At 40.0% G+C, this 26,509-nt stretch overlaps 1 protein-coding gene across 1 annotated transcript in view; it reads left to right on the top strand.

The window, feature by feature from the left end:
- The window catches only part of Nos (Nitric oxide synthase), a 248,348-nt gene that overhangs the window by 203,358 nt on the left and 18,481 nt on the right, over positions 1–26,509 (top strand). The window contains exons 12-15 of the mRNA XM_083128230.1: positions 9,381–9,485; positions 14,961–15,028; positions 21,073–21,210; positions 25,575–25,749. Coding sequence (XP_082984356.1) covers positions 9,381–9,485; positions 14,961–15,028; positions 21,073–21,210; positions 25,575–25,749 — 486 coding nt within the window. The remainder of the gene's footprint in view (positions 1–9,380; positions 9,486–14,960; positions 15,029–21,072; positions 21,211–25,574; positions 25,750–26,509) is intronic.

Raw genomic sequence — 26,509 nt, 5'->3', positions numbered from 1 at the left:
TTGAAGAATATTTTAAACGAATTTACCGGCAATTTTTAATTTAAATATGAAAAAAATGTTTTTGAAATCATTCAGAATCAATGGCACACATAGAGAAACCTCACATCTTATGCACCAATGTAACACTTCGTAGTAATGATTATCATTCTATTTTTACTATGATCTTTTTCAAGTTTATGTGAACTTCTAGACTATATTTCTTCTACTTAGTATAATGCCTTAATGTTTTCTTTCTTTAGTATTCATATGTCCTTATTAACTATGTATCCTCTTATGTGTACGAATGCTGACAAGAGTCAAGTAGAAGAGCCAGCCTATGTTCTTGCTATTATTATCGTTATTTATTATTAGAAAATATGATCTAGAGATTGTGGAAATAATTTAACAAAGTGTCGATAAGAAATTGTCAAATTATTGCATTCCTCTTAAATTAGATTATCTTCCTCATATGCCCGTACACAACTGGTTTTATCAATTTCACTTGTAAATATACTAGCTTCACAATAAGTAATTTAAAGATTACTTACTTCTGTATACCCATATCGAAATAGTATATTCATCTGTATTTTGGCAATATTTGACCGTGCATTGCACACCAGTGTAACGACCCTGCGTGGTCATCACATTTAGCTATCCTGTGTGATAGCCATATTCTTTAATATATAATTATTAATGCTTGAGAAATGCCCTGCGAGGCTTACGCTTTTGATTTATCTTTTATCTAATTTTGAGTGCATTGTTGTTAAGCATATATTGTTATGGCACACACGTTTTGGTTAAAGAAAGCATGCTAAATACCCTGCGTGGTTTACGCATTCAGTTATCTTTTGTGCAGTAATTGTTGTTTAATTTGTAACTTGCATTGTTTAATCTCTTTATCTTGTAATTTCTTTAATGTAACGTAACGTGTTCAGTTTAGCACACAAGTGTTAAGTTTATATCGCCACATGCTAGTGGTTTTTACAATGCTAAACTTGATATTTTATAACGCACGAGTTGCATCTCGTGAATTGAAGGGAGTTTGCAACGCTGCAGCCGGCTTAGTTCCGATCTTCTCCACCCGCCTCAGTGCTGCCACCAAACAGTATATAAACAAAGCAGCGAGGCCCGGAGCTCAGTCGACTGCCAGATGCCGACTGCGAAAGACCTGGTTCCCAGATCTAGTCTGGATGTTCCCCCTACCGGGATCCAATAGCTTCCTTGAGAAGGAAGGAGGAGGATAAGAAAAGCAGATTGCCTACCTACCTGGTCTGCTCCATAAGAGCTTGGTGTGCTAACCTTGGGTCGTGGCGGCCCAAGCCCAAGTCTCCTGGGTGCTTCCAGACCTTCCCTTTGTACCTTGCCGTCTCTTGCTACTGACTGGACATACCAAGGGACCGAACCGTTCCCTTGTCGTAGCTGGATTGACTTTGCGGCGTCCTTTCATACCAACACCTTTGTGAAACCGCGGGCCCTTGGCCCGTCCCTCGCTATTGATTGGACGCTTTCGCATGTTGTCCCCAGGCGGCGTGGCATGTGACGACTACCAAGGTTCCTATTGGTTACCTGTACTAGTTGGTTCCCCCCCCTAAATTAGATAAGAATATTAATACTGCCCAGGTACCTCACTGAGGAGGATTTAAGAGCGTATGTGCTAAACAGGTTATTTACATGCGTGTATAAATATAAATAAACATTTACTAGTTGACCTTTGACCTTTCAATATTAAACCCCGCAAGCCCTGAGATACTTTGAGTCCATGTCTTCGGCTGGCTACAAGCTAGCATATATGGGTACACTTTTGCACCGCTCCGTGGTGTAGTGTGCAGTGCTCCGGCGCGCGGACGTTGCAAAAGTTTTTGGCGCCCAACGTGGGGCCCGAATTTGCAAAAACACAGGGCTCGACTTGTAAAACGTGGGGTCAGATTAGTTACGTGGTGAAGCCGTATATGGACTAGAAGTGGCTCACTGGTTGTAGTGCAAGAGTTAGTGACAGTGTTCGTCCATTGAATTCACGAAGGTAGTGAGGTGTTTTCGGAGAAACCATACAGAATTCACGAAGGTAAAGTGTTGTGACATATACGATTGTGACAAAATGGAAAAAGAAACGTCTGGAATGAGTCTACGGAGCAGAGGGAGAAAAACCATGGAAGGTGAGACTGGGTTCGCATGCTGTGATGATCCTGGAGCCGAGATGGAGTCCTTCCAGTGTTTCCAGTGTCTCAAGAATTTCCATCGGAGATGTGAGGGGCAAGAAGAGACCTCAGAGACTGTTGCAGAGGCAAAGTGTAAAACATGCTCATCAGCACCCTTGGTAGCGACCCTGCTTGAACCAAGTCTTCCAAGTAAGACCCAATCAGACCATTGGCTGCTGGAGTGGTTAAGGAAAGATAAAGAGGAGCGTAAGAAAGATGAGGAAGAACTGAGACGTAAAGAAAAGAAGGAGGAAGAAGAGCGTAGACAAGCTGATGAAAAACAAAGAAAAAGGGAAACTGCTCAATTAGAGAAAACTCGAAAGAAAGAGTTGTTAGAGCTGAGACAGGTGGTCGAATCCATGGAGGATAGGAGACTCCTTGAGAAGGAAGAGGAGATAGCCCGTATTAAAGAAGAGAAAGCAGAAGAAGAAGCTAAAAGGGCCAGAGAGAAAGCAGAAGAAGAAGCTAAAAGGGCCAGAGAGAAAGCAGAAGAAGAAGCTAAAAGAAAAGAAGAGGTACAAGAGTTTAGGACTCTGATAAAGTCTCTTGAAGAGAAAAGAGAGGTGGAGAAGAGAGAAGCTGAAGAGAAAAGAGAAAGGGAGTTAGAAGTTCTCCGTGTCCTGGTGGAAAGTCAAGAAGAAAAGAGAAAGAAAGATAAGGAAGAAGAGGAAGAAAGAAGGCAGCTAGAAGCCGAGAAAGGTAGAGAGGAGTTGCGAACGCTTTTCTCTCAGCTTAAGGTTGACCAACGAGATAGTGTTAGAGAAGAGTTGGAGAAAATCCGGATCTCTTGCCAACAGGAGGTAGTAAGGGTAGTAGAAGAACAACTAGAGCCCTTAGCTGAGTGGCGTGGAGAGATAGAAAGAGAGCATGAGCAAATGAAGAGCAATCTAGATACCTGCTTAGAGCTGGTCCAGTCTAGAGGGGAAGCTACTAATGAAGATCCCGAGAGGGTTAAACATATAGAGGCCTCTGTCGAAGCAATGAGTTCAGTGGTAAAAACCCTTGGGGAAAGGACCGAGCAGATGGAAAAAACTGTACGAGAGCAGAAGGAGGCTGCCGACGCATTGACGCGGAATCTCCGGGAAGAAGTTGTAACAACTGCTGGAGAAAAAGTGAGCTCTCTCCGTGAAGAGACCAAGAGACTGGAAGTGTCCCTTCGAAGAGAGATCCATGAACAAACTGGAACTATAATTAGAAGAGTAGGTGAGCTGCAGGATAAGTTTCAAAGACTGCAGTTGCAAACCGAAGCCACTTCAGATGTACTCCCGGATTCTATTGAACGGGGTGGAAGCTTAAACCCGGAAGCGGTCACCTTTGAACCTCCTAGAGTAGTGCAAAGTCCCTACTGCATCGAAAGAACAGTTCGAACAGATAGAGGCAAGCGACCTAGAGAGGGAGACAGTTCTGATGGATCTCCTCCTCGACGTAGAGCCGATTTCAAGATGCCTAGGATGGCTGATATCGCCCACATACCAAAATTCAAAGGCGATATCGAGGCCCAATCGGCAGAGAAGTACCTTAGAGAGCTCAATGTCAGTTTCGAGCTTATGCAGATACCTGAGCACTATAGACTTGAGTTACTTCCTAGAGTATTTGCAGGCAAGGCTGAACATTGGCTGGCGGGAAACATAGATAGTTTTGTCAACTATGCCGACTTTTGCCTAAGATTTAAGGAGGAGTTTGCCTCTGAGAAAGCCAAACAGAGACAGTTAACTGCTGTGAGAAATCGACGATATTTTCGCCCAGTCCACGAGAATATGGAGAGCTTCGCTTGGAGCATCTACGCTGCCTATCGAAACTTGAGTGACAATTTCAGCGAAAGTGAAGTGCTGAATCTAATAATAGGACAGCTGCCGTATCGTATCCGGAACCTCTGCCTTGCGCATGCTCCGAGATCAGTTGATGAATTGACCAGTTTTCTCAAGGACTTCGACATCTATGACGATCCCGATGCCTGGAGAAATAAGGAAGACCCCAAGAGTAAAGAGCCTGGAATCAATAATAAGAGCTTCAAAGTCCGCAACATCGAGACCAGAACCAGCGGTAGAGAAAGGAATGCTGCGAGGAATCCAAAGTTTTATAGAAGACAAAACTGGAGAGGAGCGGACCGCAACCAACAGGATGGTCAGAGGAACTTTAATCGACCTTATCCAGAAAGAGGTCGAAGCTTCCCTGATATGAGGAATTATCAGGAAGGGAGTTCCCCTAGACGATACTCACCTCGGGATGCAGAACAGACTAGAAGGCAGTCACCAACCAGAGAAGACTTGACCTCTGAGCAGGAGGAAGCCCTAGAGACAACCCGGGACTTCCTGCATAACCAAAGGTCACAGTCTAGTCAAACAAACTAGAGCCTTGTCTAGGTGCTTCGTTCCCATTTAGGCAAGGGGCCTCGGAGGAGCGACCACAAAGGTCTATCCAGGAACTAAAAGTAAATTTTCAATTGTCCGAAACAGAGGAAATAAATTTGCAAAGTGATCTGAAATCTGCTCGAGCATCGAAGACCAGTTACAAATCACCAGCAGTGTCTGCAAAATTAATGGAAATACCGATAAACTGTGTAATTGATACCGGGAGCGAATGTTCAATTCTAAGTCATAAGGTCTGGACTAAACTAAAGGATCAAATACCAGGCATTCAGGTACAAAAGGTTCCAGAAATAAGATTAGTTGATTTCTCTGGTACCCACAGAAAGCGAGTTTTTGGAAGTAGGCGAGTAGAGCTACAAATAGGTGGAATGACTTTCAGTACTGAAGTATTTATATTAAAGGGATTTAGTACGGATCTTCTTTTGGGCATGCCATTTTTGAGGCAGCACGAGGCAGAGATAAATTTCAGGAAAAACTCTGTAAAGTTGAATTTCGGGAAAACTCCTGAACATGAGGAAGGGAATCCACTGGATATTGAACTTGTGAGGTATATCCAAAATGTCCAAGAGAGAGACAAGAAATGGATGTATAAACCCGCGGACCTCAGGGAGAAGGTCGACACAGTAGATATTCTAAAAGATTCCCAGAAGCAGGAGTTGTTAAACGTGCTGATTCAATTTTTGGAAGTATTCTCAGAGAAGCCCGGAACAATGGAAAGTGCAGAGTGTGAAATCCTTCTGAAGAGTAATGAGCCAGTTCATCGTGCGCCGTATCCAGTACCGCTTTCAAAAAGGGCAGCTCTAGAGGAAGAGCTCAGCTTATGGAAGACCTGGAACATTATTCAACCATCTGTATCACCATACCTGAATCCATTGTTAGTCGTGGACAAACCTGATGGAAGTGTGAGACCATGCCTGGATTTTAGACAATTGAATGCATTGATGATAGTTCCCAAAAGTTCGGTTCCACCCATTGACGAATCCTTACAGAAGTTTAAACAAGCACGGTATTTCACGAGTTTGGACCTGGCCTCAGGCTATTTGCAAATTCCTTTGAAGCCAGAATGCCGAAGGTATACTGCGTTTTCATACAAAGGTCGCCAATACGAATTCTTGAAGATGCCGTATGGTTTATCTAACGCTGTATCTACTTTCGTATCTGTCATGCATCAAGTTTTTGGCCCTGAAACAGAAAATTATTTGACAGTTTACATAGATGATCTTCTAATTTTTGATGCGGATTTCAGCAACCACCTTCAACACATAAAAGCAGTATTACTCAGACTAGAAGAAGTAGGACTAAAAGTAAAACTTCGAAAGTGCAATTTTGTAAAGAGTGAACTAGTGTATTTAGGACATGTGATCTCGGGTGACCAGATAAAAATAGACCCGAAAAAGAATGAAGCCATCTTGAATTTTCCCTTGCCAAAGAACAAGAAAGATATTCGGAAGTTTTTAGGACTAGCCAATTGGAGGCGAAAATTCATAAAGGATTTTTCGGCTAAAACAGAACCTTTGCTGAAATTGCTTTCCAAAAGTGCTAAGTGGACTTGGAGTACTTTTCAACAATCAGCTTTCGACCTGCTCAAGCAAGAATTAGTAACCGCTCCTGCACTAGCTCAGCCTGATTTAAATCAAGAGTTTTGCATACAGTGCGATGCTTCCACAAAAGGATTAGGCTGTGTCCTTTTCCAAGAACTAGATGAAGAAAAGGTTGTAATCCAGTATGCGAGCAGAAAACTGAAGAATAATGAAGTGCATTACTCCATCCATGAGCTGGAATGCCTAGCCATACTTTTTGGTGTAAGTAAATTCGAAATTTATCTCCGAGGAAGACATTTCAAGATATATACAGATCACCGGGGATTGGTCTGGCTCCAAAATTCTAGAAATTGGAACTGTCGCCTCACTAGATGGTCTCTCAAATTACAATCCTACTCATTCGAAATTATCTATATACAGGGAAAGGAAAACGTAGTGCCAGATGTACTCAGTCGTTATCCTGTAGAAGTCAGTGAGGAAGATGAAGAACCAAAATTTTTCCATGTTAATTACATTTGGCAGGAAAGAGGAGAAGTAGACAATGTCGAGAATTGGGTGCAAGCTCAAGAGCATGATTCTTTCTGCCTTTCCATCTTGGAAGTACTGAGACAGAAGGAAGATGAAGACTCCCCTGCTGAGTCCAAGGTGAGAAGGTTGTATCAGTTGTACGGAAATCTCCTGTTTAGAAAAACAACGGGCGACGAAGTCTCCTGGAAATTGTGTGTTCCTGAGAAATTAAAAGATAAGGTTTTACGAGAGAACCATGATGAGTTAGGACATTTTGGCATGGCTAAGACTTTGAAAAGAGTGAAGAACAGATATTTTTGGCCTAAATTAAAACAAGACGTAGCCAGACATGTTAGAGATTGCCTGACCTGTGCGAAGACCAAGATGGATAAACTTGGGATCATCAAAGACAAATTACACATTAACCAGAAAGACCCGCATGAACTTTTGTCCATCGACCTAATTGGAAAGTTACCTATGTCTTTGGGTTATCAATACGTCTTCACCTTGGTTGATGTAGGAACAAAGTTTGTCTCTGTCTATCCCCTGAGGCGAGGCACGGCCAGAGAGATCATTAATGTGATGGAGAAAGGATATTTTACCCACTTTCCTAAAGTCAGAGCCATTCTATCAGACAGAGGAACGCAATTCACATCAGGCTTGTGGAAGGAATATCTGGATAAAAAGGGAATAAAGTATTATTTCACCACCGCTTATCATCCTAGCAGCAATACCATCGAGCGGATGAATCAGGAAATAGTAAGATTACTACGGCTATTCTGTCATCGAGAGCACCAGTCCTGGTCAAAATACTTAACCGAAATATCTTGGCTTCTAAACAACTCTGTTTCCGACACGACCGGTTACGCTCCCTCCGAGTTATTCTTTAACAGGCCTGTGCCTAATGAAGTTTTGGACCACTTCAACTGGCCCATAAATGAAGCAGATTCCCAAATATCTAATTGGAATCAGAAACTATTTATGGCAAGGACTAGGGAAAGCACCAAAAGCAAGAAAAGAAGAATTAGGTTAAAAAGAAACGCTCTTCAATTAGAAGAAGGTGACTTGGTTCTTGTCAGGAATCACAAGTTAAGTTCCCGAAAGAATAGGACTATCGCCAAATTGTTTGAGGTATACATTGGCCCCTATGTCGCCTCGGATGTTCGAAGCAACACTGCCCTGCTGTTGAACCCGACGACCAAGAGCCCAGTTGACCGAGTGAATTTTGACAACCTTCGTCTCTTCAGGTGTTCCCCCGAACGGAGAAGACAAATAGTGAATGAAGAAAAGACTTAGTGATTGAAAAAGTAAAAGAGATATAGACTCTGGTTTACCAAAAATTTTTCTGAAAATTTAAACTTTTTAATTTTCCTCAAAATTTTTGCCCGAGAGAGGGGCATATGTAACGACCCTGCGTGGTCATCACATTTAGCTATCCTGTGTGATAGCCATATTCTTTAATATATAATTATTAATGCTTGAGAAATGCCCTGCGAGGCTTACGCTTTTGATTTATCTTTTATCTAATTTTGAGTGCATTGTTGTTAAGCATATATTGTTATGGCACACACGTTTTGGTTAAAGAAAGCATGCTAAATACCCTGCGTGGTTTACGCATTCAGTTATCTTTTGTGCAGTAATTGTTGTTTAATTTGTAACTTGCATTGTTTAATCTCTTTATCTTGTAATTTCTTTAATGTAACGTAACGTGTTCAGTTTAGCACACAAGTGTTAAGTTTATATCGCCACATGCTAGTGGTTTTTACAATGCTAAACTTGATATTTTATAACGCACGAGTTGCATCTCGTGAATTGAAGGGAGTTTGCAACGCTGCAGCCGGCTTAGTTCCGATCTTCTCCACCCGCCTCAGTGCTGCCACCAAACAGTATATAAACAAAGCAGCGAGGCCCGGAGCTCAGTCGACTGCCAGATGCCGACTGCGAAAGACCTGGTTCCCAGATCTAGTCTGGATGTTCCCCCTACCGGGATCCAATAGCTTCCTTGAGAAGGAAGGAGGAGGATAAGAAAAGCAGATTGCCTACCTACCTGGTCTGCTCCATAAGAGCTTGGTGTGCTAACCTTGGGTCGTGGCGGCCCAAGCCCAAGTCTCCTGGGTGCTTCCAGACCTTCCCTTTGTACCTTGCCGTCTCTTGCTACTGACTGGACATACCAAGGGACCGAACCGTTCCCTTGTCGTAGCTGGATTGACTTTGCGGCGTCCTTTCATACCAACACCTTTGTGAAACCGCGGGCCCTTGGCCCGTCCCTCGCTATTGATTGGACGCTTTCGCATGTTGTCCCCAGGCGGCGTGGCATGTGACGACTACCAAGGTTCCTATTGGTTACCTGTACTAGTTGGTTCCCCCCCCTAAATTAGATAAGAATATTAATACTGCCCAGGTACCTCACTGAGGAGGATTTAAGAGCGTATGTGCTAAACAGGTTATTTACATGCGTGTATAAATATAAATAAACATTTACTAGTTGACCTTTGACCTTTCAATATTAAACCCCGCAAGCCCTGAGATACTTTGAGTCCATGTCTTCGGCTGGCTACAAGCTAGCATATATGGGTACACTTTTGCACCGCTCCGTGGTGTAGTGTGCAGTGCTCCGGCGCGCGGACGTTGCACCAGAAATAAACCATTATTTATTAATAGTAGTAGTAACATTTATTAGTTGCTATAAGAATGTCTCAATTATGTACACAATTACCATAAACCTATTGACTCAACTAGTTTAGTATTTTTATCTAAAAGTACCTTTAAGTGTGTATGTTCTTTCATAGGTATATTGCATGGAGGACTATGATATGACAAGCATTGAACATGAAGCCCTGTTATTGGTTGTCACATCTACATTTGGCAATGGCGACCCACCAGAAAATGGAGAGGTAAATATAATAGTTTGATTTAATATATATTTCTTATTAGAAAGTATCTTTTATTGTAAAGTATTTTACAGCTTACAAGTATTGTAAAGTAATACGACATGTTTTTCGTAAAGTAGTGATAATTGGCACAAAAACAATCAAACTCCAACCGAAGTATCAGTAACAAATGAAAAGTGTTAAATAGCTACTTCTCGAAAACAAATCACTCTCCTCCTTCAGTGTTGCCAAACCGGATCCGCGTAAAAGAGCTACGTTGCACTTAAAATGGAGCTAAAATGACTTTCAAAGAGCTAGATTTTCGAAAGCACGATAAACTGCCTCCTGGGGAAGTTTTTGGTATCAAAGGTGGCTACAATTACCATTAACTTTAAAGTAATGGCAATTTATTCTTAGATTTCAACGACTAGATTGGACGGTATCCCCCTCTCATTATGGTTGTATGAAATCGAAAATAAAATATTAGAGGGGGTCAATATGTAATCCTCACACCAGCTAGAAAAAAGTAGCTTGAGGACGTGGAGGGGGACAGCGAATATACGTGTAAAAAGCATATTCAGGACAAACGTTCATTGAACTATCAATTATTTCTTGGACTATGAGCTTAACGATTCTTACTTGTAAGCTCCCATCTGCGAACGAACAGGGCAAGATATCATTAGATACTAATTTATTAACAGCATAATACTAAAAAGGAATCGGTAGGGATGGAAAAGAGTATATAGATCTTGCTCAAGATAGGGACAGGCCTGTGTTTCTGCAGCCATGAACCTTCGGGTTTAAGAAGGCTAGAGAGTTAGAGAGAGTTATAATACTAAAAAGGCTATATGTATAGCTAAATTACTCTCGTGGAGCTAAAATACTTCTGTTAGCGTTTCAAATTTTTAAGCCCCACTCGAGTGTGCAAAAGCGTCAGATCTGACTCCAAAATAGATAATTGGCAACAATTCTCCCTTCCAAAGCAAATAGGAAACTATAATGATAGGGTAAAAAAGAAATGTTACATTCATGGTTGACTCATGTTAAAGCCTCCTGTGATTAATGGAAAATAGATCACTATGAATCCCTCCCATGCACAAACAAGCCCCGACACATCTGGTTTTATTTTTAACATTGCTTGGAAATGCTTCATGGTTTTTAATAACGGCGATAAGATTCCTTTACATTCAGTTTCTAAGCGAAAATATTGGCGAGATCTGTTCCCGTGCGGATGACATTGACGTTGATGAAATAGACGAGAGGCAAACAGATTTTCGTATCGAGAATTCGAACCCAGCACACTACACTAACCGATTTGTCAAGGAAGATGAGATCATTATTTTCGCATTTAATTCGTATTTGAAATATCTGCCAATCCATGTAGGCTACATTTTACTTTCTGAGTGTAAAGGGTGGCACTTTCACAAGACGCCCAAATATCAACCTCACTTCCACAAGTACACCCTGGCCTGCATTTTTATACTAACCAGGCTCTGGCGTCTAAACCCATGGCCAGCATAATCCTCTGTGGGACCAGTGTTGCATTCTGTCCAATTATATGTTTGTGATTGCTCTTCCATCTGTTTCATCTGATCACCGTTCATTCTCATACTCGCAATTAGTCAAAACTGGCAGGAAAGCGAAGTAAAATAAACTATAATCATTCAATCAAATTTTACTTTCATATCCATAGTCTAGTACCGTGCGTCCATTTCCTTGCGAGGCCGAGATATCGAGAGAAGTGTGGCGGGCGGCGCTAGCGGAGATGCCGACATTTTCGACCAGTAACGTTCCGTCCAAATTTACCTTCCAAAATGAGTTTCGCTTCGCTCCGAATCGTTCGGAGGTTTCGAATGTGCAACACTGTATCAAGATTACGTTGCAGACTAAACCGTAAAACGTCAATGGTTTTCGTGAGCATTATTTGCAATCTGAAAGCTCGGAGCTTGAGTTGTTCTTTCCTTCGCGACTACAGGTGCCCTGGACAGAGCTGCGAATGGAGTGAGGAACAGACCTTGAACCAAGACCGTGCTAATTTCGTACGTGGTTGTTGGTTACTTGCCGTGCTACATCTTTGTGCAATTGCAGTCAGTGTGTGTTGTGTGTAAGTGAGGCGATTGAAATGCCAGCCGCAAAGTTCACGTTAGAACAAAGAAATTTTATGTATGACACTTACGTGAAAACAGACTCGTGTCGAGACGCGTGTACGCAATTTGCACTGAAATTCCCTGGCGTTTCACCTCCAGGTACAGAGATGGTTAGACGTCTTGTCCTTACATTACGAGAAACTGGACCGTTAAAATATAGAACCCCTAAGCAAAAACGACGGATTCTAACCGAAGAAAAACTCGACGAAACAGTTCTGTTTTTTTCACTCTCCCTGCCTTCGATCTTTTTCTCTTTCTGTTGACGTTGCAGACTGACGCCAGTATAATCCTCCCTCTGAAGTTGTGTTGTGTCGTGTCCGTGTGTTGAAGATTGTGGCTTAATATTGGACCACAAAAGTTTACATTACAACAAAAGATTTATCTTGTCGAGTGTTACTTCGGAGGAATTGTGGAGAAATGCGACGACGTTTTACAACGAAATTTCCTGTAGAAAGAGAAATGGGGAAATCTAAAAATAATAAAGTATACAAAGACAATTCGCACACCATCCGTGAGTTAGAAGAGAGTATTGTACGAGAAATCGGGGGAATTACGGTAGATGAACTTGCACGTGTAAATGCCAATTTCCTTCGGAGATGCCAGGAATGTGTTGCAGCAGAGGGACATCATTTTCAACACCTTCTGTAGTCAAGGTTAGTACACAATATGAAAACTGTAATTTTAATTTCCGACTCTAGTGACTGTCGCGGACCCGTTCACCGGGAAAGACAAGGGCTGATGCCGGGCCGCTTGCCGCTGAGTCTCGTAGCGAATGTCAGGGAATGCTCTGTACTTCTGGAACGAGCCGACACAACCTTCACCCAGCTTTCCAAATTTGTAGCTTGAAATTAATATTAGAGATGTTAATGAAACTTGTCAGCGGGTATCATTGTTGAGTTGATGTCTGCTGAAACGCTAATTCTTCTCCCATTTATGTAATCATAATTCACTTAATACTGCCAGAAGAACATTTAAAATCATTTAATTAGCTTGAGAAGTGCTTCTTAGTGTCTCTCTCTCTCTCTCTCTCTCGTCGGTCTCCGTAGTCAATGCAATTCATCACGCTGACACCTTATTGCATTAATTCAAGTACGGATGGATGCCTTCCGGAACCGCTTATCGAATTAAAGTCCGCCTCTGTCATCTGCGGATATCCCAGTTACGTCTTTGGTGGGTCGACTCCTGGATAACCATCTTAACAGTTTATTAACAGTCTTTCTTCTTGAGAAAGACGAAATGCGGATAGGGGGCGAGGGTTGGGGAGAAGAAGAGAAAAGGCACCTCTACCGCACTCGTAATAGTAAATACAGTGCGTTCAGTTTGGTTCGGGGCCGAGATAGTGCGTAACTGCAGACGGCGAGGCATTGCACAGATCCCGCCTTTTTCGATAAGTAACGTCCCGCTTTATTTATTTATATTTATATTGAATAACGAGTCCTAAGCTGTGTCATAAGAGTTGTTGAAAGTGATGTCCACCTACATTCACACATTCCCGGCATCTTTTGATGAAATTTCGATTCAGTTGAGAAGATCAACATTGGAAACTAAGGAAAATGAAAGAAGCAGCCTTCACAGCAATGATCTGAAACCTATAAGCCATCCCATTGTAGAAGTCAAGCACCCTCTCCTCAAAAATTACAAATAGTAGCATAAATGGAGCAAAAATTAGTACAGAAATCTTGGGGAATCGGCTGCCGTGGAGTAGTTGGATAGACCAACAGATTTGTAGTAAAAATCACATGTCTGATTACAGATCTATCGTTGGCTCGATTCCCACCAGCGACAAAATAAATTTCACCTGAACACGAGAGAAGAGGCAGTCTCTCGAAAAATAGTGTTAGAATAAGTAGAAGTTTAAAGCACTAGAGTCTAGTACTGTAACGGATGAATTTTACAACCATCCTTTACAACGGACCAATTAACAGAATAAATGTATCTTTGTTAAAATATTTGAGTATTGACTTGGTGCTATCTCGCCACGAAAACAGTCCAGTCAAGGTCAGTGCTTTATTATTACGAGTGCGGAAGGGGTGCCTTTTCTCTGCTTCTCCCCCGGTCCCCCATCCTCCTCCACACCCCTGGCCCTCCAGGGTTTCCACACTTCTTCTAAGCTGCTCAGTCGACACTTAATGCGTTGAACGTATGTGATCGTCGGTTGAAGTTATTGCTTATTGGCAACACTGTAGGTGGGTAGCGTGACCTTGACTGGACTGCTTTCGTGGCGAGAACTCTAGTCTCAACAATATGGAAGTCTACTTTATTATACGCACATCATCGTGAAACACTAAAGCATACAGACTCTGTCTCTTTGCGAACCAGCAGCACGGAAAAGGGATGTCCAATTCATTGGCCAAAGGCCAAGGTTGGAATAAGGAGAAGTGGATAACCCATAGAAGGGTGAACTATTAGTAAACAACTTCAAGGTTCTCTGAAAACAAGGAAAACAGTGAACTTGTGATTTTCCAAATATGGATAATCGCTCTAGGACTAAATATGGGAATCTGATGATTACCCATCAAGAGCAAAATGAGGAAATGAACTTATGTATAAAGAGCCACTGAGATCGGAATGACTTTGAAAGGTCACGGGTAAACAAAGGGGACAGGAAGACACTTTGCTATAAACCCCCTCCCCCAAAATGCAACAGTATCCAAGTCCATGGAAATTGCTGCTCGACACCGGACTGCGCCAGTAAGGTCATGGGGCATCTTTTTTCTAACTTAGACTAAATCTTGGATAGTCTCCTACAGAGATATTACACTTAGCTAGTTTAGGTTGGTTGGTTGAATTGGTGTTTTAAGTCCACTTTATGCACAGTAATTGGGACTAGACCTACAGTTTAAAGTGGGATCCGAACCACTATGTGCCTCCACCGGGTATCGAACCAGGACCCCTTGATTACAAGGCGACGACGCTACCATTGCGCCATCGGGGAGGCCCAGCTACTTTAGGGAAAGAACTTATAAACATTCTATGTATAAGCTTTGGTGAATAAGTTGTAAGAAATATGAAATAGTGTCTTGTGTTTTCAAATGTCTAAAGAACTGAGCTACCCATGTAACGTTTCTATTCCCCCCAAGAGCGTTACACATATGATAGACAATGGATAATATTCAATTAACATTCACATGCTAATGATTATATTGTACACTTTACGGCAACTCCAAACAATGTAGCACCAAACAATTTGCAAGGCTTGTTTGTTTATGGCCCTTAACGTTAATGAAGTATACTTTTTTAATATCTCGCTGCAAATTACCGTAACTCTTTCTGTAAATTCGAAGATCTTCTAGGCTTTCATTGTAAGCAACACACAAAGTTCTCCCATAATATTCAAAATATCTCGTTGCAGGTGTTTGCGCAGGCGCTGTACGCCATGAGAATGCGAGAGCACGGTGCGAACGGAGACGATGGATTCAGGTAAGTTGATGCGGGTTGTGTGTTACGCGCAATGGAGCCAACTTAAGATAAATTTCGGGGGCAAGGTAATTTTTTTTGGGGGGGGGATGGGCATAAACAATACTTTATATAGGAAAATGTGTCCTTCTGCGTGAATGTGGGGGTGGGGACAGAAAGTGCCTGCAACCCCAAAGTTGCGTGTCAGATTTTGTTTACGTCTCAGACGTTGAAGCACTACATGTGGGCTTCCGATCTGTCGCAACTCTGTAAATATTTAACCTTTTGACGCCCAAGCCCTTTTTCAATAGTAAGCCTCGGGGTACCGAGCCGATTTTGAGCAAAATGCAGAGTTTCAATTAAATGAGTGTAGATCGGAAGCTAATTGCCCTAGAGAGATGAGTGATATACCGTTGTACGCGGAATGAACCAGAGATTCAGACTATATAATTTTTTTGCAAATTCGGCGTATATGTGGTGGGGGGAGGGGGCTAACTCTCAAAATTCCAAAATTTCGGGGGAAAAACTGTTGTTCCCCCACCCCCCCTCAAGCAAAAAGTACATGACAGTGTCGACATACACATGGAAATGATCGCTGACATGTAAGGAACACAAAAATATTTGCATTATTATCATATGACCAATGTAACTTGAGTTGTACCCCCAAAAGGAATTGTCGGCACGCCACTGATTCAAGCTTCAAAATGCATCGGTACCTTGAAATGACTATAGCTCAGAAACTAAATGTCCTAGAGATATGAAATATATACCGTTGTACGCAGAATGAATCACAGATTTAGGCGATATATACTTTATGCACATTCGGCGTATATATGGAGGGGGAAAGGGGGAAATCCCCTGAAAATACTTTTCTTTTTTTAAAAAAATGGGGTTTCGCCCCCTCGCCCCCCGAAAAAAAGGATATGAAAAGTTAAAAATGCACATAGAAATTATCGCTGGCATGTAGGAAACAAAAAAATATTTGCATCAGTGTCGTATGACCAATGTGGCTTGAGTTGTACCCCCAAAAGGAATGGTCGGGACGCCACTGATTCAAGCTTCAAAATGCAGCAGTACCTTGAAATGACTATAGCTCAGAAACTAAATGTCCTAGAGATATGAAATATATACCGTTGTACGCAGAATGAATCACAGATTTAGACGATATATAATTTATGCACATTCGGCGTATATATGGAGGGGGAAGGGGTGAAATCCCCTGAAACTATTTTTTTTTTAAAAAAAATGGGGTTTCGGCCCCCTGCCCCCCCGAAAAAAGGATATGAAAAGTTAAAAATGCACGTAGAAATTATCGCTGGCATGTAAGAAACAGAAAAATATTTGCATCATTGTCGTACGACCAATGTGACTTGAGTTGTACCCCCAAAAGGAATGGTCGGGACGCCACTGATTCAAGCTTCAAAATGCATCGGTACCTTGAAATGACTATAGCTCAGAAACTAAATGCCCTAGAGATATGAAAGATATACCGTTGTACGCAGAATGAATCACAGATTTAGGCGATATATAATTTATGCACATTCGGCGTATATATGGAGGGGGAAAGGGGGAAATCCCCTGAAAATACTTTTCTTTTTTTAAAAAAATGGGGTTTCGCCCCCTCGCCCCCCGAAAAAAAGGATATGAAAAGTTAAAAATGCACATAGAAATTATCGCTGGCATGTAGGAAACAAAAAAATATTTGCATCATTGTCGTATGACCAATGTGGCTTGAGTTGTACCCCCAAAAGGAATGGTCGGGACGCCACTGATTCAAGCTTCAAAATGCAGCAGTACCTTGAAATGACTATAGCTCAGAAACTAAATGTCCTAGAGATATGAAATATATACCGTTGTACGCAGAATGAATCACAGATTTAGACGATATATAATTTATGCACCTTCGGCGTATATATGGAGGGGGAAGGGGTGAAATCCCCTGAAACTATTTTTTTTAAAAAAAAAATGGGGTTTCGGCCCCCTGCCCCCCCGAAAAAAGGATATGAAAAGTTAAAAATGCACGTAGAAATTATCGCTGGCATGTAAGAAACAGAAAAATATTTGCATCATTGTCGTACGACCAATGTGACTTGAGTTGTACCCCCAAAAGGAATGGTCGGGACGCCACTGATTCAAGCTTCAAAATGCATCGGTACCTTGAAATGACTATAGCTCAGAAACTAAATGCCCTAGAGATATGAAAGATATACCGTTGTACGCAGAATGAATCACAGATTTAGGCGATATATAATTTATGCACATTCGGCGTATATATGGAGGGGGAAAGGGGGAAATCCCCTGAAAATACTTTTCTTTTTTTAAAAAAATGGGGTTTCGCCCCCTCGCCCCCCGAAAAAAAGGATATGAAAAGTTAAAAATGCACATAGAAATTATCGCTGGCATGTAGGAAACAAAAAAATATTTGCATCATTGTCGTATGACCAATGTGGCTTGAGTTGTACCCCCAAAAGGAATGGTCGGGACGCCACTGATTCAAGCTTCAAAATGCAGCAGTACCTTGAAATGACTATAGCTCAGAAACTAAATGTCCTAGAGATATGAAATATATACCGTTGTACGCAGAATGAATCACAGATTTAGACGATATATAATTTATGCACATTCGGCGTATATATGGAGGGGGAAGGGGTGAAATCCCCTGAAACTATTTTTTTTTAAAAAAAATGGGGTTTCGGCCCCCTGCCCCCCCGAAAAAAGGATATGAAAAGTTCAAAATGCACGTAGAAATTATCGCTGGCATGTAAGAAACAGAAAAATATTTGCATCATTGTCGTACGACCAATGTGACTTGAGTTGTACCTCCAAAAGGAATGGTCGGGACGCCACTGATTCAAGCTTCAAAATGCAGCAGTACCTTGAAATGACTATAGCTCAGAAACTAAATGCCCTAGAGATATGAAAGATATACCGTTGTACGCAGAATGAATCACAGATCTAGGCGATATATAATTTATGCACATTCGGCGTATATATGGAGGGGGAAAGGGGGGAAATCCCCAGAAAATACTTTTTTAAAAAAAAATGGGGTTTCGCCCCCCCCCGCCCCCCGAAAAAAAGGATATGAAAAGTTAAAAATGCACATAGAAATTATCGCTGGCATGTAAGAAACAGAAAAGCGTTGCTTTAGAACATCAAAGCCGGTCTTCCTTTGTCGGCAAAAAATTGACCTTGAAAAGAGACGCTAAAGAGAAATCCCTTTTCCCGCCTTTCCCCTTCCATTTTCATGAAGACAAAAAAAATGCAAAAAACCATTTCTGTTAAATACATATGTTAGGAACAAAAAATAAAAAAATAAAATCGAAATTCTAGCCAAAAATAGAAAAGTTATAACGTAAAAACTACGACCTTGACATAGCGTCTCGATCGAGACGCTTGGTACCCCGAGGGTTACTTTTGGGTATCTCGATCGAGACGCTTGGGCACCAAAAGGTTAATAAGTGATGAAATATGCAAATAATTTGCGATAAAGCAGTTACGATTTGTCTCAATACGTGTTGTTTTTTCACTCTTCGGTTGAAGGACATGTGGTAACGTCCCCCATAAAACTTTCCTTAGCGTTGTCTCATATCCACCGACTGAGAAAATATAATAACAATTTCTGTAAGGTTTACAGAGCGATTAATTCATGGACGCGTATGATTTTGAACAAACGTGTTTTATGTTCTACGTGGCACATGAGATTTTTGCACGAAAATAATATCACTCGTTCACACATAAATATGTGTTCGTCCTGATCTTGCCTTTGCTTTCATACGCCTAAATGGATAATGCATTTGTCTCTAAATTCTGCTATGCATTTTCTCGATCTGAATTTATAAGCATATTAGCGAAACCAACAGCTACTTTAAAGCTTTAGCGGTTGGAAATATCGTTTTATAATGACACTGCAATATGCAATAAAGGCCTACATTTCATATAGGCTATACAATGTTATATTTTCTTTTCAAACTTGATGTGAAAATCACAGGGTGAGCATAAATGATGTTCCCGATTTGAAACATATATTACTAGCGTTTAATGGAATTCATGTTCACAAAACTGATACGGATGTAAACTCAAAAAGTTTTAGTTCGTCTACTTTTCAACTTTTTTTGCTGCGCCTGCAAGATATAGCGACAAGCACTTTCTGGGTTTATAGCCCCATTCGGCGAGCCAGACAACTGCAAGATGCATCTGAGAGGAAACACGTGACTACCAACATCCGGTTTATGATCATCTTAGCTGAATCGCCGGACGACAAAAAAAGTCACACGTGGTCTGTGGATGAAACTAGTCAATGCAACAACTAGCATACAAACTGCAAAGAGGAAACTTTCGGAGAATAAATATATTTAGGAAAGAATGAAAAAAGTAGCTTCTATTCTCGGAAGGGAGTAAATATGGTATATCATCCTTGGTCATACGATTAACTGTATTTAAGTAATTAAAATCAATTTTGAGTTCATTCTCATATTCAGCTTCATAATATTCCGAGTTCAATCAAAATATTTGTTCTGAATAGAAAAAAATGTTACCACGGCAGGTCTCATTATGGATATGTACTTAGCATTCATTAAAGTAGATTGTATTGTTCAAATCTTGTGTCGAAGTCACGCTCTTCGTTCTTTGAAGCAGACGAGATATTCAGTGAACGTGGTCTTCATATATGTAAAACAATGAACTTCTCCCACTTCAAACCAATATTTCAACATTTTCAAAGTATGATTTATTTATCTTGAGTACAAAGAATGTTGTCAGACGGCGCCAAGTATAACTATAGTCATCTCCGCAATAACATTATCCCAAATCGCATATATCTCCACGGCGCTGCCATCTTGCAAGATCTTGTGCAGACGAAACGAGTCAACTTTTCCTTGACTTCCTCCGGCTGCAAGATGGCTGTAAGCCGTCTGAATGGCCGGACGCTTTCACTCTGTAAGACGTGACGTCAACTTCCGCCCGCCGAACGCTAAACGTGCAAGATCTTCAAGCCGACATGAAGTTGTCTGGCCCGTCGAACAGGGCTTATAGCTCCATTCATATCATTTTTGTGAACCTGAATTCCATTAACGTGAGCTGTGCTTCAAATCGCAAACAGCATTAATGCTAACACATGCTTTCATCTTAAAGGAAATCACATATACGTTCTGATGAGAAAAAATGTTATATTATTAATTAGAATATTATGTTTAATCGGTCCACCAATATTCATACACTTCTGCCAATATTCTTAAGAATAAATTTATTTGGTGTTTTAAGTCCACTTTATGCACAGTAAGGCTAATCGGGACTGGACCTACAGTTTAAAGTGGGATCCGAACCACTATGTGCCTCCACCAAGGTATCGAACTCTGGACTCCTTTGTTACATGGCGACGACATTACCAAATATATGATTTTCCACCAAGTGAAAGGGCTTATTTAGGTTGTAAGCAGTATAGTTGTAACATATTAATTTAACTGAATATTCATTCTATGTTAATGACTTGTTCTTAAAGAAATGTTGTAAGAAAAAAGGTTGTTAAGAAGAATTTTGAATGTGTGACTTTTTTTCCTATTGCCACTGGATAAAAGTGAAAAATCACTGCACTAGAAATTCAAATGATATACTGTAATAGCACATCAGCTTTATTTTGCATAAATCTATTGCTCTTAATTTGCCATCATAATAATTAAGAATTCAAATACTTTCATTTGGTGTAAGTCAGTTTCTCCAACTTAGAAAAAGGGTAAAATTCCACTAAGCAAGTGTAGATTCTTTAAAAAGTTAAGCCCAATGTGAGCTTTCATTTATAAATTCACTTTGTAGCACTAAATACTATTTTCATTTGTAGTATTTGAAAATATAAACTCTGTAATTTGTTACTCTAAATAAAATTTAACCTAAATGCAATATGCATGGAGCTGTAGCTAAGTATACATAAGATTTAACCTAACATCTTGCTAAAAATACGCTGCAGAATGTTGTCTATCAGCATGATTGTTGATTGTTTACGAAGTAGTGTATTCATATCTGTCTCGCTTTGCAATGCTCTGCAACTAACTGCACTAATCTCCTAATGTGGCCAGCACTCTCGCCAGCTCCAAATCCTTCATCAAGATGAACAGCCAAACAGAAACGCCACCGATAAAAAAGCAGGAGTCCCTTCGAGGATCAGTTAGCGACGTCATGTCGGAGGACAACTTTGGGCCTCTCAGCAACGTCAGGTAAGGAGAGAACCTGGGTTAAGAATTCTTACTGTGAATGTGTTTCTTTTATTGATTTTTTTCTTGACAGGTACAGGTACTCTAGAAATAGAAAACGTGATTTAGTAATAATAGTAATAAATATTACTTGCTCTGAAGTATGCCTATTGTTAATTTCGTTGAGACATTTTGTGAAAATGAATTTCGTTCATAAACAATTTAATTATTGAGTCCATCAAACCTTCCTTCGGCCAATTTAGGACCTGTATACTCCTGATACAGGCTAAATCTTTTTCAAATATAATGTGTGTATATAAAATATAGGAATTATCATTTTTAAAAGAAGTAATCATGGAACTGACTATTGGTAAAAGAGAAAATAAAATATAAAAGATTTGTCAAGAATTAGTACAAAGTTCATGCACGAGAATGTTTTATTTTTTGAATTTAAATGAATTGCGAAATTAAATACATTGGTTTTAAAGTGTAAACATTCAAGAAATGAAAATTTGTCGATTATAGCGCCATCTATCGAAAATCGAAAAAAATGTTTCAGACAAAACTTGTGTATTTTTTTCCGTGAAATCCGAATCTGTAATAAAAAATAGGGGTTTTTATTTGAAATTTCAAAGTTGCCCCCCGCCCCACCTACAAGAGGGGGAGGTGGTGTTCTTTTGTTGCACCACTAAACTTCCCCCTCCAAACTATCAACTTTTTATTTCGAACATTTTTTTGTAGGATGATTTTTTTTCAAGATATTCAATTGATTCAGGATAAAAAAATCACCCGTTATATTTGCGGAAGATATCCAAAGTAAATAAATATAATATACGAGTATTTGTTTACGACTAATTAATGATGAAACTGATTTTGTTCCTTGATTCTAGTTTTACATCTGAACAAGATGTATAAAATACATTGAAAAAAAATATTTTTTTGTATGAAATTCAATTGGGACTTATATATCTTGGACACTAGAGACCATTGCATCGTCTCAAATATAAATTGTATTTTATTTTTAAAAATAAACACTTCTCTGAGTGTTCCAAACAACCGTATCGTGAGCAGTGGCGGCTCGTGGCTACCAGCTTAGTCGCACTGCACGCCTAGGACAAATATATAATTTAATTTGTTTCGTGATTTTTGTTCGTTACAGTAATACTTCCTTCAAAATGGCAAATGTTTCTGTGCTTCAGAAGCTATTCTATGTGCATTCGCCTCTCGTGTCAGATGACGAGAGGTTTTCCACTGAAAGAACGCGACAGACGAAGACTTCGGCTTAACTCCACATACTCCACACATGCATGCTAGAGCACTTTCACAGTTACGGCGGGTTCATCACTACTTCATTTGCACGCACCGGCTAAATAGACCGATTCATACAAAGTGAAGCAGTGTTCCTCTTTGCCAAGCGACAGATGGGTGAGCGCTTATTCCTGTAAGCCAATGAAATGCACGCCAACTGTAAACTCTCAAAAGACAACGTGGCTGGATGAGAATGAAATGAGAACTGTCTCAACAGCCAAACACAGCGAGAACGCGATAGATTCAAAGAGCCAATCACAAAATGGCTCAAGAGAACTGGAATCGTTAATAAGAATAAAGTATCATAAAGTCAAGCAGCGTTCACTATGATCAGTAGTTGTATAGAGACAAATTAACATAACTCAAGACAAATAAAGCAAATTAATTGGAATGATGGCGCAGGTTGATGTAAATATACAACCTTTAAATATTAGAATGGATTAGGATCAGGTCTCAGCTACAATAGCCTAATTCTTACAATAACAATCCTACAAAAGTATTATAATTTTGATGCAATTACCAAGTAGCCCAACAGCGGTGACGAAAGGGGAAAATATGCTAACAATTGTCAAAATAAGCCATATAAAAAGTCTACAATGACAAGACAAGAAGGCAGGACAACAAAGAAGTAGTCGAAACTTCAATGTCGAAACAAACCTCCATGATCACGGTATGGTATGCACGCACAATCATATAACAATTTCATAACTGATGTCACCGGCGGAGTGGTTAGCACAGCACGCTACAACGCCGAAGTCTTGCGTTCGCATACTGGTCTTGGCGTGGGTGTTCTTTGTGAGTGTCCCTTCATCAATTTCATCATATCATCCCTCATCCTCATCTTCGCGATTAGCCAAAAATGGCAGTAAAGCGAAGTAAAATAAACAAAATTAATCAATCAATCAACATACCTGATGTCGCAGTTTTAGCTTAAACTTGTTTAAATCATTAATAATGCACGTACAAAATTTCCCCTCTGTGAAAACATGCAATTCTTATGAAACATTAATTCAGCACCGTGCGAAATTGAGATTTCATGGAAATATACGGGCAAGATATGACAGCACCCGGATTAGGTCCATTAGAGATGCAAAAGATGGTGATAGCTATCTCGAGACGCGATTTTCTACCCACGGGACACTTGTTACGTGGAAGAGAAGACAGGGATCTTCGTTAATTGCTGTCAATTACACTTCCTCCGCCTGTTGTGGGGAATTTGCGAGAAAAGAAGAGAAGACGAGAGAAAGATTAGGACAAAAAGACCTGATCAGAATTCCATCGATGCGGAAAATCCCTGGATGCTCAGGGTGGGATTAGTATCCTCCGGGAGTTCCCGCGGGATTATCTACGATCTTTGCCTGCTTCCTTCTTCACGATGATTAATGAGTGGGATTACCTTCGAGATGGCAACAGCTGTATTGCGAGCATGTCTTCGCTCGACTTAACGTTAGATGGGGAATGAGATAGATTGTGGAGAATGAAAGAGATGTTATATCGTCTGGAGTCAAGGAGATGAATATTTGGCAAGACCAGTTTAGATGTACATATTGTTTTGTAATCAATGTGGTGTTTGTGGGGTTTAAGTGGTTCTTCTCCCCTGGAAACTGGTTTCCTAAAATTTAAAAAAAGGATAGAATTTCTCCTTAGAATTAGATGCATTCGCCAAATGTAAATGCAAGTTGAATAAATGTCAGTGTACAAGTTTAGAACTTTTCAGGCCAGCTCAAGTCCCATAATCCTCGTCAAGTATCCTGGTTAGCACAGCGCTCTACGTCGCCAGGGGTCACGGGTTCGAATCACGGCCTGGGCATGGGTGCTCTTTGTGATTTTCCTTTCATCAATTTCATATCATCTCTCATCCTCATATTCGCGATTAGCCAAAAGTGGCAAAAAAGCGAAGTGAAATAAACTAAATCAATCGATGTATTGCTACTCCATCTGCCATAAAGAATGAAGTCTGGAAACCTGGACTCATTAGTTAGTAAAACCACATTGTTATTAAGAAGACTAATTAAGTACACTGCTTATTCATTTGATTTTTTAATGCAATGCCAGTTAATATAAAAATGTTATTATTATTTTGTTGAATTCACAAAATCCATATGAAAAGTAGAAATACACGCAGTAATAAATTCTTATCTGATGCATTACTACGAATGGATAGTACTAACTTCAATAACGGCGCTCTTGCGCACACATATAGTAATAAATTCTATGAATATATTCGAAAGTGTACAAAATGCCATGAAAACTTCACCTACTTCAAATTATATTTACTACCAAATGGTAAATTGATTATGGGATCTGTAGTTGTTCATGTTTTAAAGTACTGTACCTAGGTATCATAGTCCTCACCCACTTCAACAGCCACTTTCTATAAATTCATATTCTTCCCTGTTATTTATAACTTCTAATAAAATAAACAAGCTCTATTATGAACAACATAACAACTCACCTTTTTAGAGTAACAGACAATGTAACTTCAAAATTTAAATATAGTAACCAATTACGTGCGATTCACCATATAAAATTTTGAAAAGTTCGAATTTATTATTTTGGAATGTACCGAAAATGCTACGGAGAAAAGCAGTTTCATCATTTTTTTCAAACTTAAAGCAATCAATTTTCATTGGTTCACACATGCATTAAAACTATAAAGAAGTGGAGTTGAAATCACAAGTATCACTGTGTTGAGAGAAACATTTCGAAGTTATCTACACAGAAAGTAATTAGTCAGCACACACGCGATTAACATAACCTTAATTTTGAAACTTTTCTTTATGCCTTGTGTTGATCTTCCATGTTAGAGATGTTTTTTTCTCTATATTTTTATTGTAATTAATGTATGCAAGAATATTATATTGTAAGACATACTTACCTGCAAGGAGTTAAACTTTCGAGTCCGCCTAATTCCAGTTAAATGAAGTTAAATATATCAATTATTATTGATTGCTTCTTGTTAAGCTTGCATTTTCTGTGTCTTAACATAAAAGTCTATATCTTAGCTTCAGAATGTTTTCCACCTATTCCCACAGCATTGGCGAGTTAGACGTACTTTTAATGTTCACTTCTCTCTCTAGGTTCGGTGTTTTCGCCTTGGGGTCGAGCGCCTACCCGAACTTCTGTGCATTCGGCAAGTACGTGGACAACCAGCTGGGAGAACTCGGAGGTGAACGAATCTTGAAGCTAGCCCACGGGGATGAAATGTGTGGGCAAGAGCAGGCCTTCAAAAGCTGGGCTAGGAATGTTTTTAATGTAAGTTCGCTAACACGTGTTCATTGGCCAGTACTTAACTATTCAGTGGCTTCATCAAGAATGCTGAAGGAAGGGTATGTATCCAATGTCATCACTATGGCTCCGAAGTTGATGACTTCAGACAAATGCCACAAAAATACTTTTAAAATGGCCTTGAAGTCAATTAAAAATGAGCTAAAGATTTAAATTTGGGATGTTTAGTGGTTTTAACTGATAGTGAAGGAGCGAATGTTAATTAAGTGCAATTGTGCCTTTTATTCGCGCCTGCCTGCAACGTTAATTGTTCGATTGTTGTAAACAAACGATTGCACTTTTTCTTTTCCATTTCCTAAGAAGTACAAAATTGATTTTTCGTTGTAGAATTTTTGGAAAAGTAAATGTGAATAAAATGCATAAGACGATCGTGAAGGAGCAAAAGTATTAGGTATTGCAAAATACCTAAAAATGACCAATGAATGAAAAGTGCACAAATAAGAACGTTTCCCGGTTCTAACCCGGAAAAATATGATTTTTCATCAAGTTACGAGTCATAGCTACCACTTTCAACTCAAAGTAGTTTTGATGATGCAGTTTGAATGACTTATGTCACTTTATAAAAAGGTAATGCCAACTCTTTCATTACTTTCGATACAGTCCCCCCCTTATCTGTGTGTGTGCGTATGTGTGTTGTAGAAAAATAAATAGGAAAACAGAATGGCCTTTCCTGATATAACTGACCCTCTGAAGAAAAAGGTTAATGAACTGATAACAAAGGATAAAA

The sequence above is a fragment of the Lepisma saccharinum genome, chromosome 9, assembly GCF_977018435.1.
Source record: "Lepisma saccharinum chromosome 9, izLepSacc3.1, whole genome shotgun sequence".
NCBI classification, from domain to species: domain Eukaryota; kingdom Metazoa; phylum Arthropoda; class Insecta; order Zygentoma; family Lepismatidae; genus Lepisma; species Lepisma saccharinum.
The sequence above is the reverse complement of the archived record's forward strand: the minus strand, read 5'-3'. Positions and strand labels throughout refer to the sequence as shown.